The sequence below is a fragment of the Podarcis tiliguerta genome (genome assembly GCF_965153285.1).
Source record: "Podarcis tiliguerta genome assembly, chromosome: 12".
Lineage (NCBI taxonomy): Eukaryota > Metazoa > Chordata > Lepidosauria > Squamata > Lacertidae > Podarcis > Podarcis tiliguerta.
In genome coordinates this window covers 29,629,986-29,645,493 of record NC_139545.1, presented here as the reverse complement: position 1 = coordinate 29,645,493, position 15,508 = coordinate 29,629,986, and the positions used below count along the sequence as shown (strand labels likewise).

The 15,508-nt window shown below is 43.9% G+C and overlaps 1 protein-coding gene across 3 annotated transcripts in view; it reads right to left on the bottom strand.

Moving 5' to 3' along the window:
* VWDE (von Willebrand factor D and EGF domains) overlaps window positions 1-15,508 on the bottom strand; it is a 44,930-nt gene that overhangs the window by 16,326 nt on the left and 13,096 nt on the right. For all 3 annotated transcript variants that reach the window (XM_083405298.1, XM_083405299.1, XM_083405300.1), the window contains exons 8-16: window positions 14,409-14,623; window positions 13,597-13,670; window positions 11,469-11,742; window positions 9,598-9,806; window positions 7,226-8,220; window positions 5,796-5,932; window positions 3,636-3,791; window positions 3,165-3,269; window positions 839-953 (exon numbers count right to left, since the gene is read on the bottom strand). In XM_083405298.1, coding sequence (XP_083261424.1) covers window positions 839-953; window positions 3,165-3,269; window positions 3,636-3,791; window positions 5,796-5,932; window positions 7,226-8,220; window positions 9,598-9,806; window positions 11,469-11,742; window positions 13,597-13,670; window positions 14,409-14,623 — 2,280 coding nt within the window. The remainder of the gene's footprint in view (window positions 1-838; window positions 954-3,164; window positions 3,270-3,635; window positions 3,792-5,795; window positions 5,933-7,225; window positions 8,221-9,597; window positions 9,807-11,468; window positions 11,743-13,596; window positions 13,671-14,408; window positions 14,624-15,508) is intronic.

Below are 15,508 nucleotides of genomic sequence, written 5' to 3'. Positions count from 1 at the left end.
GTCCATCATGATGGCAGGCATTGCTCTATACAAGGAATCGGATACAACTACAATTCCAATTCCTGGAATTTCAATGGGAGGGAGTTAATCACAGGTCGCACTGAAACCAACAGGACTTCAGTTAAGTTAGTCTGGATCCAACTCAAGGCTCTTTAACATTCAGCGGGTCATGAAATGTGTTTCTTCAAGACCTGTTTGCAGGTGCCAATGGATGCAAACAGGTCTTGAAGAAACACATTTCATGACCTACTGACATGCAATAAACATCATCCTCCCCCAAGAGCATTACGCCACAGAACAAAATGGCACAAATCCATCAGGAAAATGAACCCATGATGAACTTTAGCCATCATCCTGGCACAGGCAGCCAGGAACAAAATGAGCTGATTCAAGGTAAGCAATTGCTAGATATCAAATTTCGTCTGAAGTTTCTGTTTCTCATGAGAAGGTTCACAAGTCATAAAGTCTAGAGAGGTGATGTGCTGCTCCAAACTCTCAGGCAAGAATGGACAGCCTGTGGCCTTCCAAGATGGTGTTGGACTCTCAACTTCAATCAGCTCCACCCAGCATGGCCAAGGGTAAAGAATGATGCACATTGTAGTCCAAGAACATCTGGAGGGCCAAAGGTTTCCCATTCTTGTAGGAGTAACACTTGACTCTCTGCCAGCTCCATGTCATATGTATCTCCTCCTCAACTTTCTGGAGATGTGTCTCTCCTTCACAGTTTACTGTAAACATTGGTATGCACATGGAAAAAGGTGCATGAATCTGAAAATACAAATCATTTGTTAGGTTTAGGCATCTGAACCAGTGAGCTTCATAACTAATTGGAACTTACTTTCAGCAACTGACCAAGTTAACTTTGATATTTCCGGTCTGCAGAGTAAGCAAGGGCTTGTAGGATTTGTGTCACCTTCACCATAACAAAGTCCATCTATGTTGCATGTTTTCTCCTTTGCAGAAATAAAACATCATTCATTAAGACTTCGGAATATTTTCCCTGCATGTTTATTCGTGTGCCACAAACTGTCAAAGCAGTGGCCTACTAGTTACTCTCACATGCCCCCAGCCTCAATTTAATTTTTGCATGCTTCAGAGAGTTCACAACTTGTAACAAGCCAGGTCTTCAGAAAGGTATTCTACACCACTGTCGCTAAAATGAACAGAACTTGGATTGGACCGAGTATGGCCATGCTCTTGCACAAACAACATGCCTTCCAGTAGGGCATTCAGGAAATCCTTTGTAGTCCATACCTGATAGGATTTCAAGGTGCCTTGTTGAAACGACTGAGTTTGCTGTTTCAATTCTTGATCACGCAAAAGTCCACTATGGGAATCTGAATTATTGGGAGGGTTTTGTAGTGGATCACTAAATTCAATGCTGTATTGTATTGTTCTATAGCAGATTGTGAATTTGGGTTGCAAATACCATAGAGATTTGCCTGGGAAGAATTCTTGCTGAACACAGTGGGACTTCTGAGTAAACTTGCACAGAATTACCACATCCTTCCCTGAACTGGTGCCAGCCATATGTTGTTGGACTCTTCCATCAAACCCAGTCAGCATGGCCAATGGTCAGGGATGGTGAGACTTGTAGTCTAGCAATGTCTGGGGGAATCAGGGCAGGGCAGGCATGATGACATTTATTCATATCATTTTTTTTGGGTGGATGCCTGGTAATACAATACCATTTTGCATCCAAGTAGAAGCTGCCTGTTTTTACTTAGAAAATATCTTTTAAACAAACCATTCTGTGCCTGAGACAATCCATCAATGTTGTGCAGTGCAAAGCTTCCACAAAATCTGTGTTATGCTGATTCAAGGGCTGCTCTGAAGCAGCTCTGCTATTGGTCTAGGGCAGAGTTGGAGAAATGGCAGTCCTCCAGATGCTGGACTACAACTCCCATCATCCCCAGCCACATGGCCAATGAGCAGGGATGGTGGGAGTCAGAGTTCAAGAACATCTGGAGGGCCATAGTTTTCCCATCCCAAATTTAGGAGATATGAGACTCAGTAGCGCACACAAGGAAGTGATATTGTCATGGCTGTGATAACCTCTTAGACCTAGAGATGTGTGAGACACCTTAAGGACAGGAGGAGGAGGAAAGGCTGAAAGAGAGCACTTTCCCTTCTGGAAACAGCCAACAAACACATCAGAAGTTATTTCTGGAATGAATCCAGTCAACCCAGTAGGAAGCTGGGAAGCAGCATTACGAGTAAAGTTGGGAAGTAAGGCATTACAAGTAACAGACTGCCTACTTCCAACCTGTGAACCTTAAAAGTTTCATGTTCCCATCACCACTGACTATTGGACATCCTGGTTGGAGCTGTTAGCCAATGGGGAACTCCCCAGATGCTCCTATCCCTACACATTTAGCTGGGAGTCTCACTTAACTCTATCAGGCTTGCTTCTGAGCAGACATGTCTAGGACAGTATTGTTGCTCCTATGCATCTGATGGTGTGGACTCTAGTCATGAATACATGTGCCATAAATAAACGTGTTGCTCTTTAAGGGAGTAAACCCCAAGGAAAAATCTGTACTCGCTCCCTTGCTGAGGAGCAAACCCTACACAAATCCGGAGTGGAGTCCCCAAGATGGTTGGATCACGTCTTGTACACCTCCTTCCAGCAACTCCCGGAGCCAGGCTCCTGCCAAACGTATTGCTCTGCTTCCCCTTGCATCGCATCAGCAAGCCCAAGAGTGGGGGGCTTGTCATCTGGGCAGCCCAGGACCCCCATTCACATTGCCAGGGCTTGCACTCCAGAGAGGTCACTTTGGCGCTGCTAATGCAGCAAAAACAACGCAGGAGGCAGCAGTTATGAGTTACCGATCTCTGCAGCCACAGCAGGCGCTATGATTCTCCAGCGGTTTGGCTTCACCCCGGGTGGAGCACCCTATCATCTCTTGAGACAGACAGATGCCAACAACAACTCATTAAGGTGCCACAAGACTCACAGCTATAATGGATTAACACTGTTGCCCCTCCAGAAATTGTGTATTGCATATTTAACTGACTAATTAATTGATCACTCCGCTGAAATTGTACATGATTAATCTATTCCGTTTCATTTAATGAGATGACATCTCTGCTAGATTTATCCCCTAGCCCTAATGAGGTTGTAAATATTCAAAGCAAAACAACAACAAAAATAAGACACTTGCCTTTAACGTGCAAAATCCATTTGATTGTGGGTCGCATATCTGACAAGCTCCATCAAATAATGTCACTGTTTTAGGGTTGCTATAAGTGAACCCATCATTAGAAATCTGTTTAGACACAGAGCAACAGTTCTGTGAGTTATATAAGCATCCGAAAGGGGATTATGGTGCGTTTCACAATTGACAACATGCACATCCTACCTAGATCCCTACATAAGTAAGTAGAAGCTAGAATGGGAAGTAATGGTATATCTCTGGGTGACCTATTATAAACAGAGAGCAAAATTTGTTTCTTTTTTATGGTACAATGTGCATTCCCCCCCCCCCCCAATAGTGTGCCTTTTGATGATTTTTTAAAACGGTTTTACAAGCTATGCTTGTGCACCTCCTCAGCTTACTTCTGCGGGATTTGTTTTTTAAAAAAAATTATCTCAGTCGCTATATGACTATATGAAGTGAATCTCTAGAGATTACCTTAATTTGCCACTTTGCAATGGGTTGGCCATCCACAAGATCCAGACCATCATTCTGGTGTCCTTCAGTGGGAAGTTGGCAATCCACAGTCCTGGTGTTGTGGAAAGTGGCGTGGGTGAATAAGGATTCCCCAAGCACCCACTTGTTATCACTGTACTGAATTAAAGGACCAAAGATGCCTGATTTAGTGACCCTATAAACAAGAGGGTGATATACAAATAGATATACAAATAATCTCAACTGCTATGTGAAGTATTCTCATTCAACCTGCGCAAGCACCTAGCTTCACCCACTGACAATGGGTCACTTTTATATTCTGTCAGTGAATTCTTTATTTACAACATAGTGGCTGAAATGTCCATGGGCCACTTAAAGAGTAAAAACCCTTCTGCTTGCTTCTTCAGGACAGTTTCCACTGCTCCCACATATAAGGGAAAAAAAGAAAAGGTAAAGGACCCCTGGACGGTTAAAGTCCAGTCAAAGGCAACTATGGGGTTGTGGTGCTCATCTCACTTTCAGACTGAGGGAGCCAGTGTTTGTCCACAGATAGCTTTTTGGGTCATGTGGCCAGCATGACTAAACCGCTTCTGGCACACTGGTACACCGTGACGGAAACCAGAGCGCACAGAAACACCATTTACCTTCCCACCACAGCGGTACCTATTTATCTACTTGCACTGGCGTGCTTTCAAACTGCTAGGTTGACAAAAGCTGAGACAGAGCAACGAGGGCTCACTCTGTCGCAGGGATTTGAACCGCTGACCTTCCAATCGACAAGCCCAAGAAGCTCAGTGGTTTAGACCACAGCGCCACCATTGTCCCTCATATGGAGCAACTCAAACATAATATTTTTCTGAGAAACAACAGAAAGTACCACACAAGCCTTCACGTTCCCTCAGAACATGGAGTATTCAAGTTGAATGTTAAGCAAAAACACAAACACAAAAAGGGGAGTCAGGGGAGAAAGAAATAAAGATGACGGTGGGTAGGCATAGTGAAAGAAGTATGCCATCTGTAAGGTAGATTGCAGGAGCTGTGCAACACAATTCCATGCATACAGGTGCTGAAACAGGTCCCACTGTGTCCAACAGAGCTTACTCCCAGAAAAATGAGCATAGGACTGCAGGCCTAATTAGGTCAGGCTGTGCTGTATGTGAGCTAAAAGATCCCAGGTTGTGCCAGGAGTTATAGCAATGGCTGTTCTTATCCCTTTGCAAAACATAAAAATTAGACATTATTCAGCTCTAATGACTCACATGGCAACCCAAAACTTTATCTGCTTGATAAAAGGATAGGCCACAGAACCTTTTTTTTGGGGGGGGGGGAGCATAAGACCAAGAGTGTCGCTGCTGAAAGTGTTATTAAAACCCTCCAGCTTGCAATGAGTGAGGAGTGAGACAGTTCAAGCTGTGATAAGTGAACTCCCAATAATTGTCTCACTAGGAGTTTGGGGAGCAGCTCTTAACTTAATGGAATGTAAATGTGCTGTTGGCTTTCTCGTTTCAAACTGACTTGCTGATGAGAGGATCCATGTTGTGTACAAAGGGAAATCCACAGCCTGCATTGTAATATAACCTGCCAAAATAACCTCAGCATCAGCTGGACGGAGCCAAGTATAAAGGTGCGCTGGAAAAAGAAAATGTTTTCTACTGAGTCGATGGGAAAATTGAATTTCTTATACATGAGGGATTTTTTTATTTTTGAAAGTTGTATTATATCTCAGAGGCCAGGCGCTAGTTTCAGCTCCTTTAGCTCAGCCTTCTGACAATTGATCAAGGGTCTTGGATAAACTCCAGTTTGAGTAATTGCTTTCTCCCCTACAAAAATTGTCCTGTAAATTTTGCTCGCAGTCTTCATACTTAACCAGTAGTAATGCAGAACCAAGTAGCTGCACCCACAAGTCTGCATGGGACTTTCCAGTTTGTCACCTTTGCACAGGGCCAAAAAATAAAGTTGAGAAAAGAAAAGAAAAGAAAACCATGCTGAACTCGGTTTCCCATAGCCTTCTATTTGCAGGCTCTACCACTTGTACCACCTATGATTTCCTCAGTCAGCAACTGCTTGAATATGGAGAATACGGATGCAGAATGGCTTACAGGAACTTCAGGTTCTAAAAACCTCAACGCTGAACCTTTATCAATAATACATAAAATAATCCACCTGCAACTTATTAATTTCACATCTGGGGCCTGGTGACTCCATGAATCCACGACCAAAAACTCTTACAGTTGTGCAGTCATACTGCCGGACATCACACAACCCTCCATTGTTCAGCTCTGTAACTTCCGGAACCTGATCTTGAAAACGAAAATCAGAAAGTGAAACACACTGAGTCAATCAACGGGCCCTTCATGTAAACAGTATGACAAAGCTTTTGTGCCAACAAATACCTATCTAACAAATATGAAGAAAATAGGGCACTACAGACACAAAACCTGGGCAAAGAAATAAACTAATTTCAACATATTTCGCATTGAATTTCTTTGAGAAAATTCGACATACCGAGTTCTGTTAAAGGAAGACATAGGTTTCCCAAACAGTGAGCATGGGGGCACACTTGTTTCTGAACCTCAAATTTCCATTCTGCGGCTGGGGTGGGGGGTGGGGTGCGCTCATATGATTTGAATAATGTTCTATCCAGAAATATCTCCAGCTCTCAGAAAACTGAATGTCAGAGAGAATTGTTCTTACTTAGATATGCTAATTGTTTCATATGTGCAAAGAATACGGGGATCATATTTAGATCCATCCCAATCTGGGTTCAGACCTGTCCACAGAATGGAATCAGTCTTGGTTGCCTTGATGAATGATATTTATAGAGAGCAGGACACAGGGAGTGGGACCTTGTTCCTGCATCTTGGTCTCTCATCATCAACCATGGCATCCTCCTGGACCAGCTCTGGGAAATGGGAATTGGGTGCACTGTATTACAGTGGTTTTAATCCTCCCTTCAGTCCAGAGAGTAGTATTCAGAGAGTGTCTTTCGGCACCCTGACAGCTATGCTGTCTTATCTCCAGTGCTATTTAATATCTTCATGAAGCTGTTGGGAGCGGTCATGAGGAGTTTCAGGGTGAGTTGCCATCAGTATGCTGATGACACTCAGCTCTATTTCTCCACAACATCTGAATCAGGAGGCCTCACAGCCTCCTGGCAGAGGCATAGTGTGGGGGGTGCCAGGGGTGGCCATGGCCATGGGCACACAATTTATGAGGGGCTGTGAACCAGGCAACCCCATGTAGACACTCCCCAGCATGGTGCTCCTCTCCACCCACCAAGGGCTGTGTTGCATTATATAAAAGACCCAAAGGATATCTAATAGAAATACCAAATAGAGGCACCTGGCTTCATTCTATAAGGAGGCTGGAATTGTACTATTTCCCCAAGCTAGTCATTGAGACTAGCATTCCAGTGAGCAGTGGTTAAATCTGGCACAACAGGAGCCAAATAGTACATGACTTACCTCTAGGAAACAGGACAGATGCAGAACAGACTGCAAAGCTGACTGTTTTACAGATTAGAATATAGATGTTGGATAAGGAGGCTTGCTGTGGGGCAGAGAAAGAATGCTAGTAACTGTAGCTCGACTCACCAGATGAGGTGCTGCAGTCGTAGGAGCTGAAGCCTTGAAAACAAGCACAGCCCCATTCAACGCAGTGACCTCTCCCGCTGCAGAGGTTGGGACACTTCAGTGCTAAGAGCAAGTCCTCAGATAATCCCTTGTCTTCTTCTCCGGTGCGGTAATTAACTTCTTCCAAAGCTCTCTTTTCGCATTCGTTTTCTAGGAGGGCCAAGCCTGCCTTTGCCCAGCTGAGGTCGTCTTTCAGTTGCAGATCCTTGATACACAAGTCTACCACATCGTTGACCCGCTGGCCGAGGAGAGCCTTGCAAGCCCTCACTATGCTGGAATTGGCAACTGTCTCTTGGCAAAGGTCCAACGCGTCCGACTCAGTGAGGCCAGAAGGCGTAGGCCATGAAGACATGGGCTCTTGGTATGGGTCAGCCATGTGATCTTCTGGGAAGAAATAGCTAAATCCATCCAGATCTGTTTGGCTTAGGCTCTGGGATGGAAACACAGAAAGGTACTCATAGTCATGTTGGCGCTTTGGGCGTGAATGTCTTTTGCGGCGCCGCTGGCTGCCAAACTTGTCTGTGTAGCTGTCAGCCCCCCGGCCCCAAACGGCCTGTTTGTGTGTTGTAAATCCTGTCTTGGAGTTCAGAAAGAGAGCTGTGCGTTCTGGGGTTGCTGTCTGAAGAGCTCTTTGATTCAGAGAGCGTCCCTCTCTGGAGGGATCAGCAGAAGAAAGCTCCTCCAGCACGGAAGCACGTTTCCTCAAGCCCCTGATAGGATCAAGCGAGCCGATGTACTCAGCGGTTACATCCAGCCCCGGGATCAAGGAAGGGAGCCAAGCGTTTTGTTTGTTTCTTCTGCAGGGCAAAGACAATTCCGCCTCAAAAACGGAATTCAGTTTATTTGCTGGTTGGTCTTCTCCCACGTCACCAGCATTGCAATTACAGAGAACTATTTCCTTGGCCGGAGTTGAAAGATCCGGTATTTGGTCAAACAGACTCTCTCCTGGTGAAATCCTGTCAAAAAAACAACTGGAAAATCTCAACATGGCTGCTATCCAAACAAGCAACATGGATGGATGGATGGATGGATGGATGGGGGCGGGGGGAGGGGGGAGGGCCACTGGAGCTTTGTGATACTTGTTACCATAGCAATTTTCCTTTTAGACATTTGGCTGTCCAGCCTCTGTTCCAGCAAATGAAATCCTACCAGACCTCTAGGCAATTGATTTAAATGTTGAACCAGTCTAACCATCAAGAAATTTCTCCTGCCACCCTACCAAAAAATATCCTCCCATAACTTAACGTCCATTAGATATAGGCGTGCCCTTTGGGGCAGCAGAGAATAAGAGCCTGCTCTCTTCTATATGACAGCCCTTCAGGTAATTGAAGAATGTCCCCCACTCAGGCTAAGCAGTTCCTTCAAACCCCCTAGGACTTGTTTTCCATACTGTTGAGCATCTCTGTTGCCTTTATGGACTCTAATCTGTCAATATCCTTCTGAAAGCGCAGTGTCCATTATTGCACAGTACTATATAGCTGGGTTTTTTGTGTATGTATATATAAACACACAAATACATAAATAACGGTGACACACCTGCCATCCCCTCAGCCTAGATTGTCTCATTGTGCGGATAAAAAGATCAGAGACCTTAAGCTATGGAACAGGACACATTCATAATGACAGGGGAAATTAATTAAATGGAAAATGGAGATCATGTAAGTTTGTGCAGTATCTTTTCATATATATTTTTTATGTTATTGAGGAACTAGATTCCACATCCCCTTCCTGCTGTTATCATTTCCATAATTAACTTTACGTGGCAAGAAGTCAGGGCATTTTGGTACAACATTTCAAAATTCGGTCAGTGCCTGGACGGAAGGCTGGGAACCACATGTATGTCGCCTTGGGTTCCATGGCAGAAGAAAGGTAGAACAGAAATAAGTCTGCACTATTGCAAGCCAGTGTGGTATAGTGGTTAAAGCAGGCATAGACAAACTTGGCCCATCAGATGTTTTGGGACTACAACTCCCACCATCCCTAGCTAACAGGACCAGTGGTCAGGGATGATGGGAGTTGTAGTCCCAAAACATCTGGAGGGCCGAGTTTGCCTATGCCTGGGTTACAGTGTTGGACTAGGACCTGGGAGACCAGGGTCCAAATCCTCACTCAGCCATGAAGTTCATTGGGTGACCTTGGCTCAGTCGCTGTCTCTTAGCCTAACCTACCTCAGAGGCTTTGTTGCGAAGATAAAATGGGGAAGGAAAAAAAACCACACATGTATGGCACCTTGAGATCCTTGGAGGAGAGGCGGAATATAAACAAATAATTGAAAGAATAGATCTCCCCTTTGCAATAATATACAAGATACTGATAAGACTTTTGGTCATTACCTCCATTCATTAATAAAAGACATGTAAGTATCAGCTCCTCCAGTGATTTCAGTTCCGTCCACATCATGGTAATCGTTCTCCACAATGCCATCAAATGTTCCACAGAGGCCCAGCGTGTGTTTATAATCCAAACTGGGGGCCCTGAGAGTTAGACTCATTCCCCATTCACTCACGTCGGCTCGAATAAAAGCTCCGGAAGAAAACGAGATCTAAAAACAAATGGCATCACACCGAGCGAACAGGAAGACCTTTTCAGACTGTGGTTTCAATTTATTGACCATTTTGGAGATGAAACAAATTACTGCTTTGCCCTATCTCATCTGACTCCTTTTTTCTGTCTTTTAAGTACAGTAAGCCCACAACTTACGCAAGGAATACATTACAGGGATGACGCCTAAAGCCAAAATTGTGTATAGTCAAACACATTGGGCTCGACAGTGGGTGGAATTGCCAGTGTCTTTTTCATTTTCCCCATTCTAAATTTTCTATTTTGCCAAGTGCATAAAGCTGATTGCACACAAGTTAAATGCCCTTACTGCACAGCACTGCGTTTTCAAAGGAAACGAACCCTGTGCAACAACTCCACTTGCAACTGACTGCTATATTCAAGGGACGGAGGCCCTCAGGACAACCAACCACAAATCTGTAAATGGTAGGGAGAATTGTCACTTTGACATGGATACGTAGAAAAGGTTGGCTTATCAACACAAAAACCTCTGTGATGGTTCTCGTTCATCCCTGGACCACTCCCAAATCCATGTCAACCTCAGGTCACCAGATCATGTGAGAGAGGCAGAGGACTGTGACCCAGATTCTACAGATAATATGACCAACAGGACAATGGGGTCAAGAGCTTGTACCGCTCTCCTCCTCTGGCGTGGTCACAAGGAGATCAGAATCTTTTGCTCCTGCTTTCAATTAACAATTGTTTAGGATTTGGACATACGATTAATCTTAACTATGGCTTATTGGAAAAAAACCTGCTTTATCAATCACAGTTTGAAGTTGGCTTCTTTCGGTAATCATAAAAGGTAAAAGTAAAGGACCCCTGACAGTTAAGTCCAGTCGCGAACGACTCTGGGGTTGCGGCGCTCATCTCGCTTTATTGGCCGAGGGAGCCGACGTTTGTCTGCAGACAGTTTTTCCGGATCATGCGGCCAGCATGACTAAGCTGCTTCTGGTGAAACCAGAGCAGTGCAAGGAAATGTCGTTTACCTTCCCGCCGGAGCGGTACCTATTTATCTACTTGCACTTTGACATGCTTTCGAACTGCTAGGTTGGCAGGAGCAGGGACTAAACAACAGGAGCTCACCCCATCATGGGAATTCGAACCGCTGACCTTCCGATCGGCAAGCCCAAGGCTCAGTGGTTTACACCACAGTGCCGCCCGCATCCCTTTCAGTAATCATAGTTAAGACTAATTGCAGTTCATCAAGGTTTAGACATAATAATTGTAGCTAAGGCTTCTAATTTCCTCGTGGCCACACTGGAGTAGCAGAAAGAAGGAATGCACAAGTCCAAGACTAAGCCATGTTTGTTTAGATAATCATAAATCATGGCTTATCATTAATGTCCGAACACAGCCCATGTATGTTTATTGGATTTTTTAATTTAAAAATCCCTAATGCTAAACTGTGGTTGGTTAAGAGTGGGTAACAAAAGCTCCTAGTTTCCTCATGGCTAAGTTAGAGGAGAAGGGCTGGGGGCAATGCAGAAGCCCAAGGCTCAGCCAAGCTTCTTTATGCAACGATAAACCATGTTTATCATTCATGTCTGAAAGTAGCTTATATATGTGCATTGATTAAAAAAGAAACAGAAAACTCCTCCTGAATCAAGTTGCTTTACAACGGATATAAAATGGATCAACACACCGTGACTTTTCTTCCTGAATATGATTCAGTGATCCTGACGCCGCTGTCTGCCGAAGCTCTGCTCTTCACAGATAAGTGCGGCTGCGAATCACGTAGCTGACCACTGCACATGTCAAATGCTATTATATCAGCTCTTTCTTGGGCAACAAAACCACAGTTACATGATGCTGGGTAGTAGAGGCTCCCACAGTCCCACTGGCGCACATGGACTTCAAAATCACGGGAAGTACTTCTGTATAGCACAAACGTTCCCGTTTTAAAGTTGTCGTACATCCTAGAAGAAAGCAGAGCATGCAAAATTATTTGTTTTTCAAAATTATCATCACTTTTACGAATTGCTATTTTAATGCAGTGCCGATTCATCCAACGTTGTCATTTTTTAATTTAACTTTTTTTGGGGGGGGCTGTTCTGTTTTTTTAATAACTCAACCCTATGCATGTTTACTCATAGGTATGTTCTGCCTAGTTTTAAAGGGCCTTGCTCCATGAACAGGATTGCGCACTTCCTCACTGAAATACTAAAGTCAAATTATACCTAGCATTCCATTGCGTGTAGTTTAACCCAGATTTCTTTTTATTTACAAAATATAGCTGGACTACAAATAAATGCCGAAGGCCAACATTGGGTGGCAGTGATGATTTCTTAATCATTTTCCTTTTTGCATTTCCCACTAAAAATTGCCCCCCCAAAAAAACAATTTTTGCCCTGCCAAGGAAAATATGATGCCTGCATCATTTTACTTGAAGGGTAAAAAGTTATTGAGGTTAAGGAGTTTTTAGGGTGGAAACTGAATGAGGGGAAAGCGTTATGAACACCTACTTTTGTTTACAGCCCCCATAGCTGCATTTTTGAAGAAAAAGAAACTATCAGGGACAAACTGGATGTGACTGAGGATCGGTTTTAACTTGGCCTCTGTCAGAGGATGTTTCTGGAACTTTCTTTTTCCTTTCAAGGCTGAAGAAATATTATTGGGGCGGGGGTTCTCCCCAGGGAGCTGAAACTGCTATAGGAGAGCCATTTTTACTCATGACGTGCAGACTTATTATCTCTGCTCACACCCAGGGTGTAGGGTGAAGCCAATTCCCCCAGAAGAATTTCTGTACAAAAAACACTTTGGATTTGGCTTGGAATGTTGGATTTTGGACTCAGAGATGCTAATGTTTCTTTGAGCAATGTGTGCTTTGCTTCGACAGCTCCATGCTACTCAAGCAGCTTCCACAATTGTAAGTAGCACGATTATTATCCAGACATGGCAAGCACCAGATCTCCTGTCCTCTAATGGAACCTTACCTTACTCAGGTAATAGCTGCACTGAACTTCCTACTGCTCAGGAAAAGAAAGTTATTTATTTGTTTGTTTGAAAGAGAACCGAAAGAGTATGGCTCAGCCTTCAGCAACCTTGTGGCATTCAGATCAATTAGACGACTGCCGTTATCCCCAGCCAGCACTGTATGGCCTGGGGCTGATGGGAGTTGTAGTCTGAAACACCTGGATGACACTTGGTTGGTGAAAGCTATATTCCACAATATTATTTAATCACTCCCTCCCCATTCCTTGGTGTGTTGATGTTCCTCCAACTCCCTAAATAATACCTTTTTATTTTTAAAGGGAAGGTTTTGTGATGACATGAGAATGGCATGATGGACAGTTTTTTCCAATACCATTCAGGCAGGCCACACTTACCTATGTGAATTTCAGGTAGTTGGTAGGAGACTGGGCTGAATAAAAAAATCTCACTGCCTCTTTGCCTAGTCAACACTCACATAATATGGGTTTTTATAAGCACACGCTCGTTCCTGGCTACACATTGTGGGTGCGGAGCATTCAATGTAACCACCATTACTCATCTCTAGGGACATATTCTGTAGAACTGCTGAGAAGATATGATCATCCCTAGCTGTGTTTCATTGTGACAGAACAGATTTCCTTCATAAATATAGCAAACGGCATCACTGAGTTGAAGCAAGTCACTAAGGCCATGGTTCTTTCTCCCCAGCATTTTGATGGGGTGGGAGAAGGTTTTGATTAACAAGCGACAGATAAAAAATATTAATGTATTCATCTTACGATTAAAAAAGAAATCCTCTCTTGAAAAGATAAAGGGGAAAGAGTAAGTTTGTAAATTACCTGCCATCAAATGTAATGATATGTGGGTCAGTAAAAGAGTAGCAATAGGCAGAGGGCAGATCTTTCACAGTAACCTTTAAAAGAAGTGAAGACATTAAGGTAAATCAGCTGATCAGGAATCCTTCAAATATATTGACGTGCTGATTACGGAGCTTGACTTACAAGTAAATAACACAGCAATGCTTCAATTCTAAGCCTCACTAATTTCAAAGAGACTTACTTGTATCAGGTAAGTGTGCAGAGCAGGCGATGGGGAATCTGTGCCGTTCACAGATGTTGTTGAACTACAACTCCCATCAGTGCCGGCCTGACTGGCCAAAGGCCCAGGATGTTGAGAGTTGTAGGCCAGCAACATTTGGTCACTGGTTTCCCCCATACATGGTGTATAGAGCGGCTGCTTAAGGGGGTCTACCTCACACATACAAAGGAATATGCTAGCCATCACTGGCTTTTCATTACGTTTTAGCAAACAATAATGTTTTTAACTAAATTTATCCATCAATTAGAGGCTTCTGATGAGGTGGCAAAATGGTTTTAAAATAGCTTTTTAATCAATTAAGATGTCCAAGTGCTGTTTTTATTTCATGTTTTATATATACATGTAAGCCACCTTGGGAGAGCCCCGCCCTGAAAGAATTTCACAAAACAAAACAAAACGACATGCTGTGCGAATTAGAAATGTCATTATAAATGATGCTCGTAAGTCATTGTTAAAAACGTGCAAAAAAAGAGAAAACCTAGCCAGTTTACATCAGCTAACTTCCAAGTGATTTCTTTTTCTTTTATCAAGACTGAACGGAATGGGTTTCCACCTGAATACTTTCCACCATGTAGCCATTCCACAGGAAGTTGTCGCTAACAATAGGTTCTGCCGCAATTCTGGTTACTCTTTCTCCATTTCGGGTGAAATCTGTCACAGCGGTATAATGGATGCTGGCGTGGCCACACGTCCCATTGTGGCAGGGATGCTGAAGAAGCTCCACAGAGCAAAAAGAAAGAGCCACGTTTAAGCTCTGTGGACCGTTACCTGTTCCAAAGCAGACAGCCATTAGCAAGATTTCTCTTTAAGATGCAACAGAGTTCTGTTTTTAGCATTAGTGACTTGTTAAAATCAAAGCAGTTTTTTGGGGAAGTGGCAGGATATAACTGTCAGGTTGCAAATAAACAGAGAGGCAACTAGTTTAACCTCTTGCAGGATCTTGTATACATTACTCACTTCTATCTCATCACCCTCTCTTAGCTCCAAAATTTACTTATGTTATCATGTGCACACAAGCATGAAGCAGGGGTGGGAAAATGTGTTATTGGGGTGTCAGGCTGTGTGCCGAGACCCTTCTCACCCCTGGATACAGCAATGTCAGGCAATGGTCTGAATAGGATTGGGAAGTGTATCCTCAGCCAAATCAGCTTCTGTCTGAAGAGGAGGAGGAGAACGATTCACATCCCTTCTACCGTGCAGTTTCAGTAGGAGAGAGAGGGGAGAATGCTGCACAGCCTCCCCAGGAGTTACCTAGCTACAAGATAGTTGAAGAAGAGGGGGAAGGGAGGGAACAGCCAGCAGAGACCTCCCTAGAGAGACTGGATGACCCCCTCTCTCCTCGGGCTCATAGGTCTCTCCATATTAGAGAACAGAGGATGCAGAGGGGTGAAACTTCCCGTTGGCGCCCAGGATGTTGCTGGAGATGGAAGGGAAAGGCTCAGAGTAGCCAACAACCTCTCTTTGTGGGGAGATATGGATTATTGCTTTGCAACCAGATGACTGAATAAAAAGGACTATAGAATACAAACTGCTTGTGATTCATGCCTATGAAGTTACCAGGGAAGGAGAGGACTCTCCATGCCTGACAAGCGAGTACTAAAATATAAGTCAGGCTAGCTTCCTGATGAGGTGATCACCTTGGTAATGGACCAT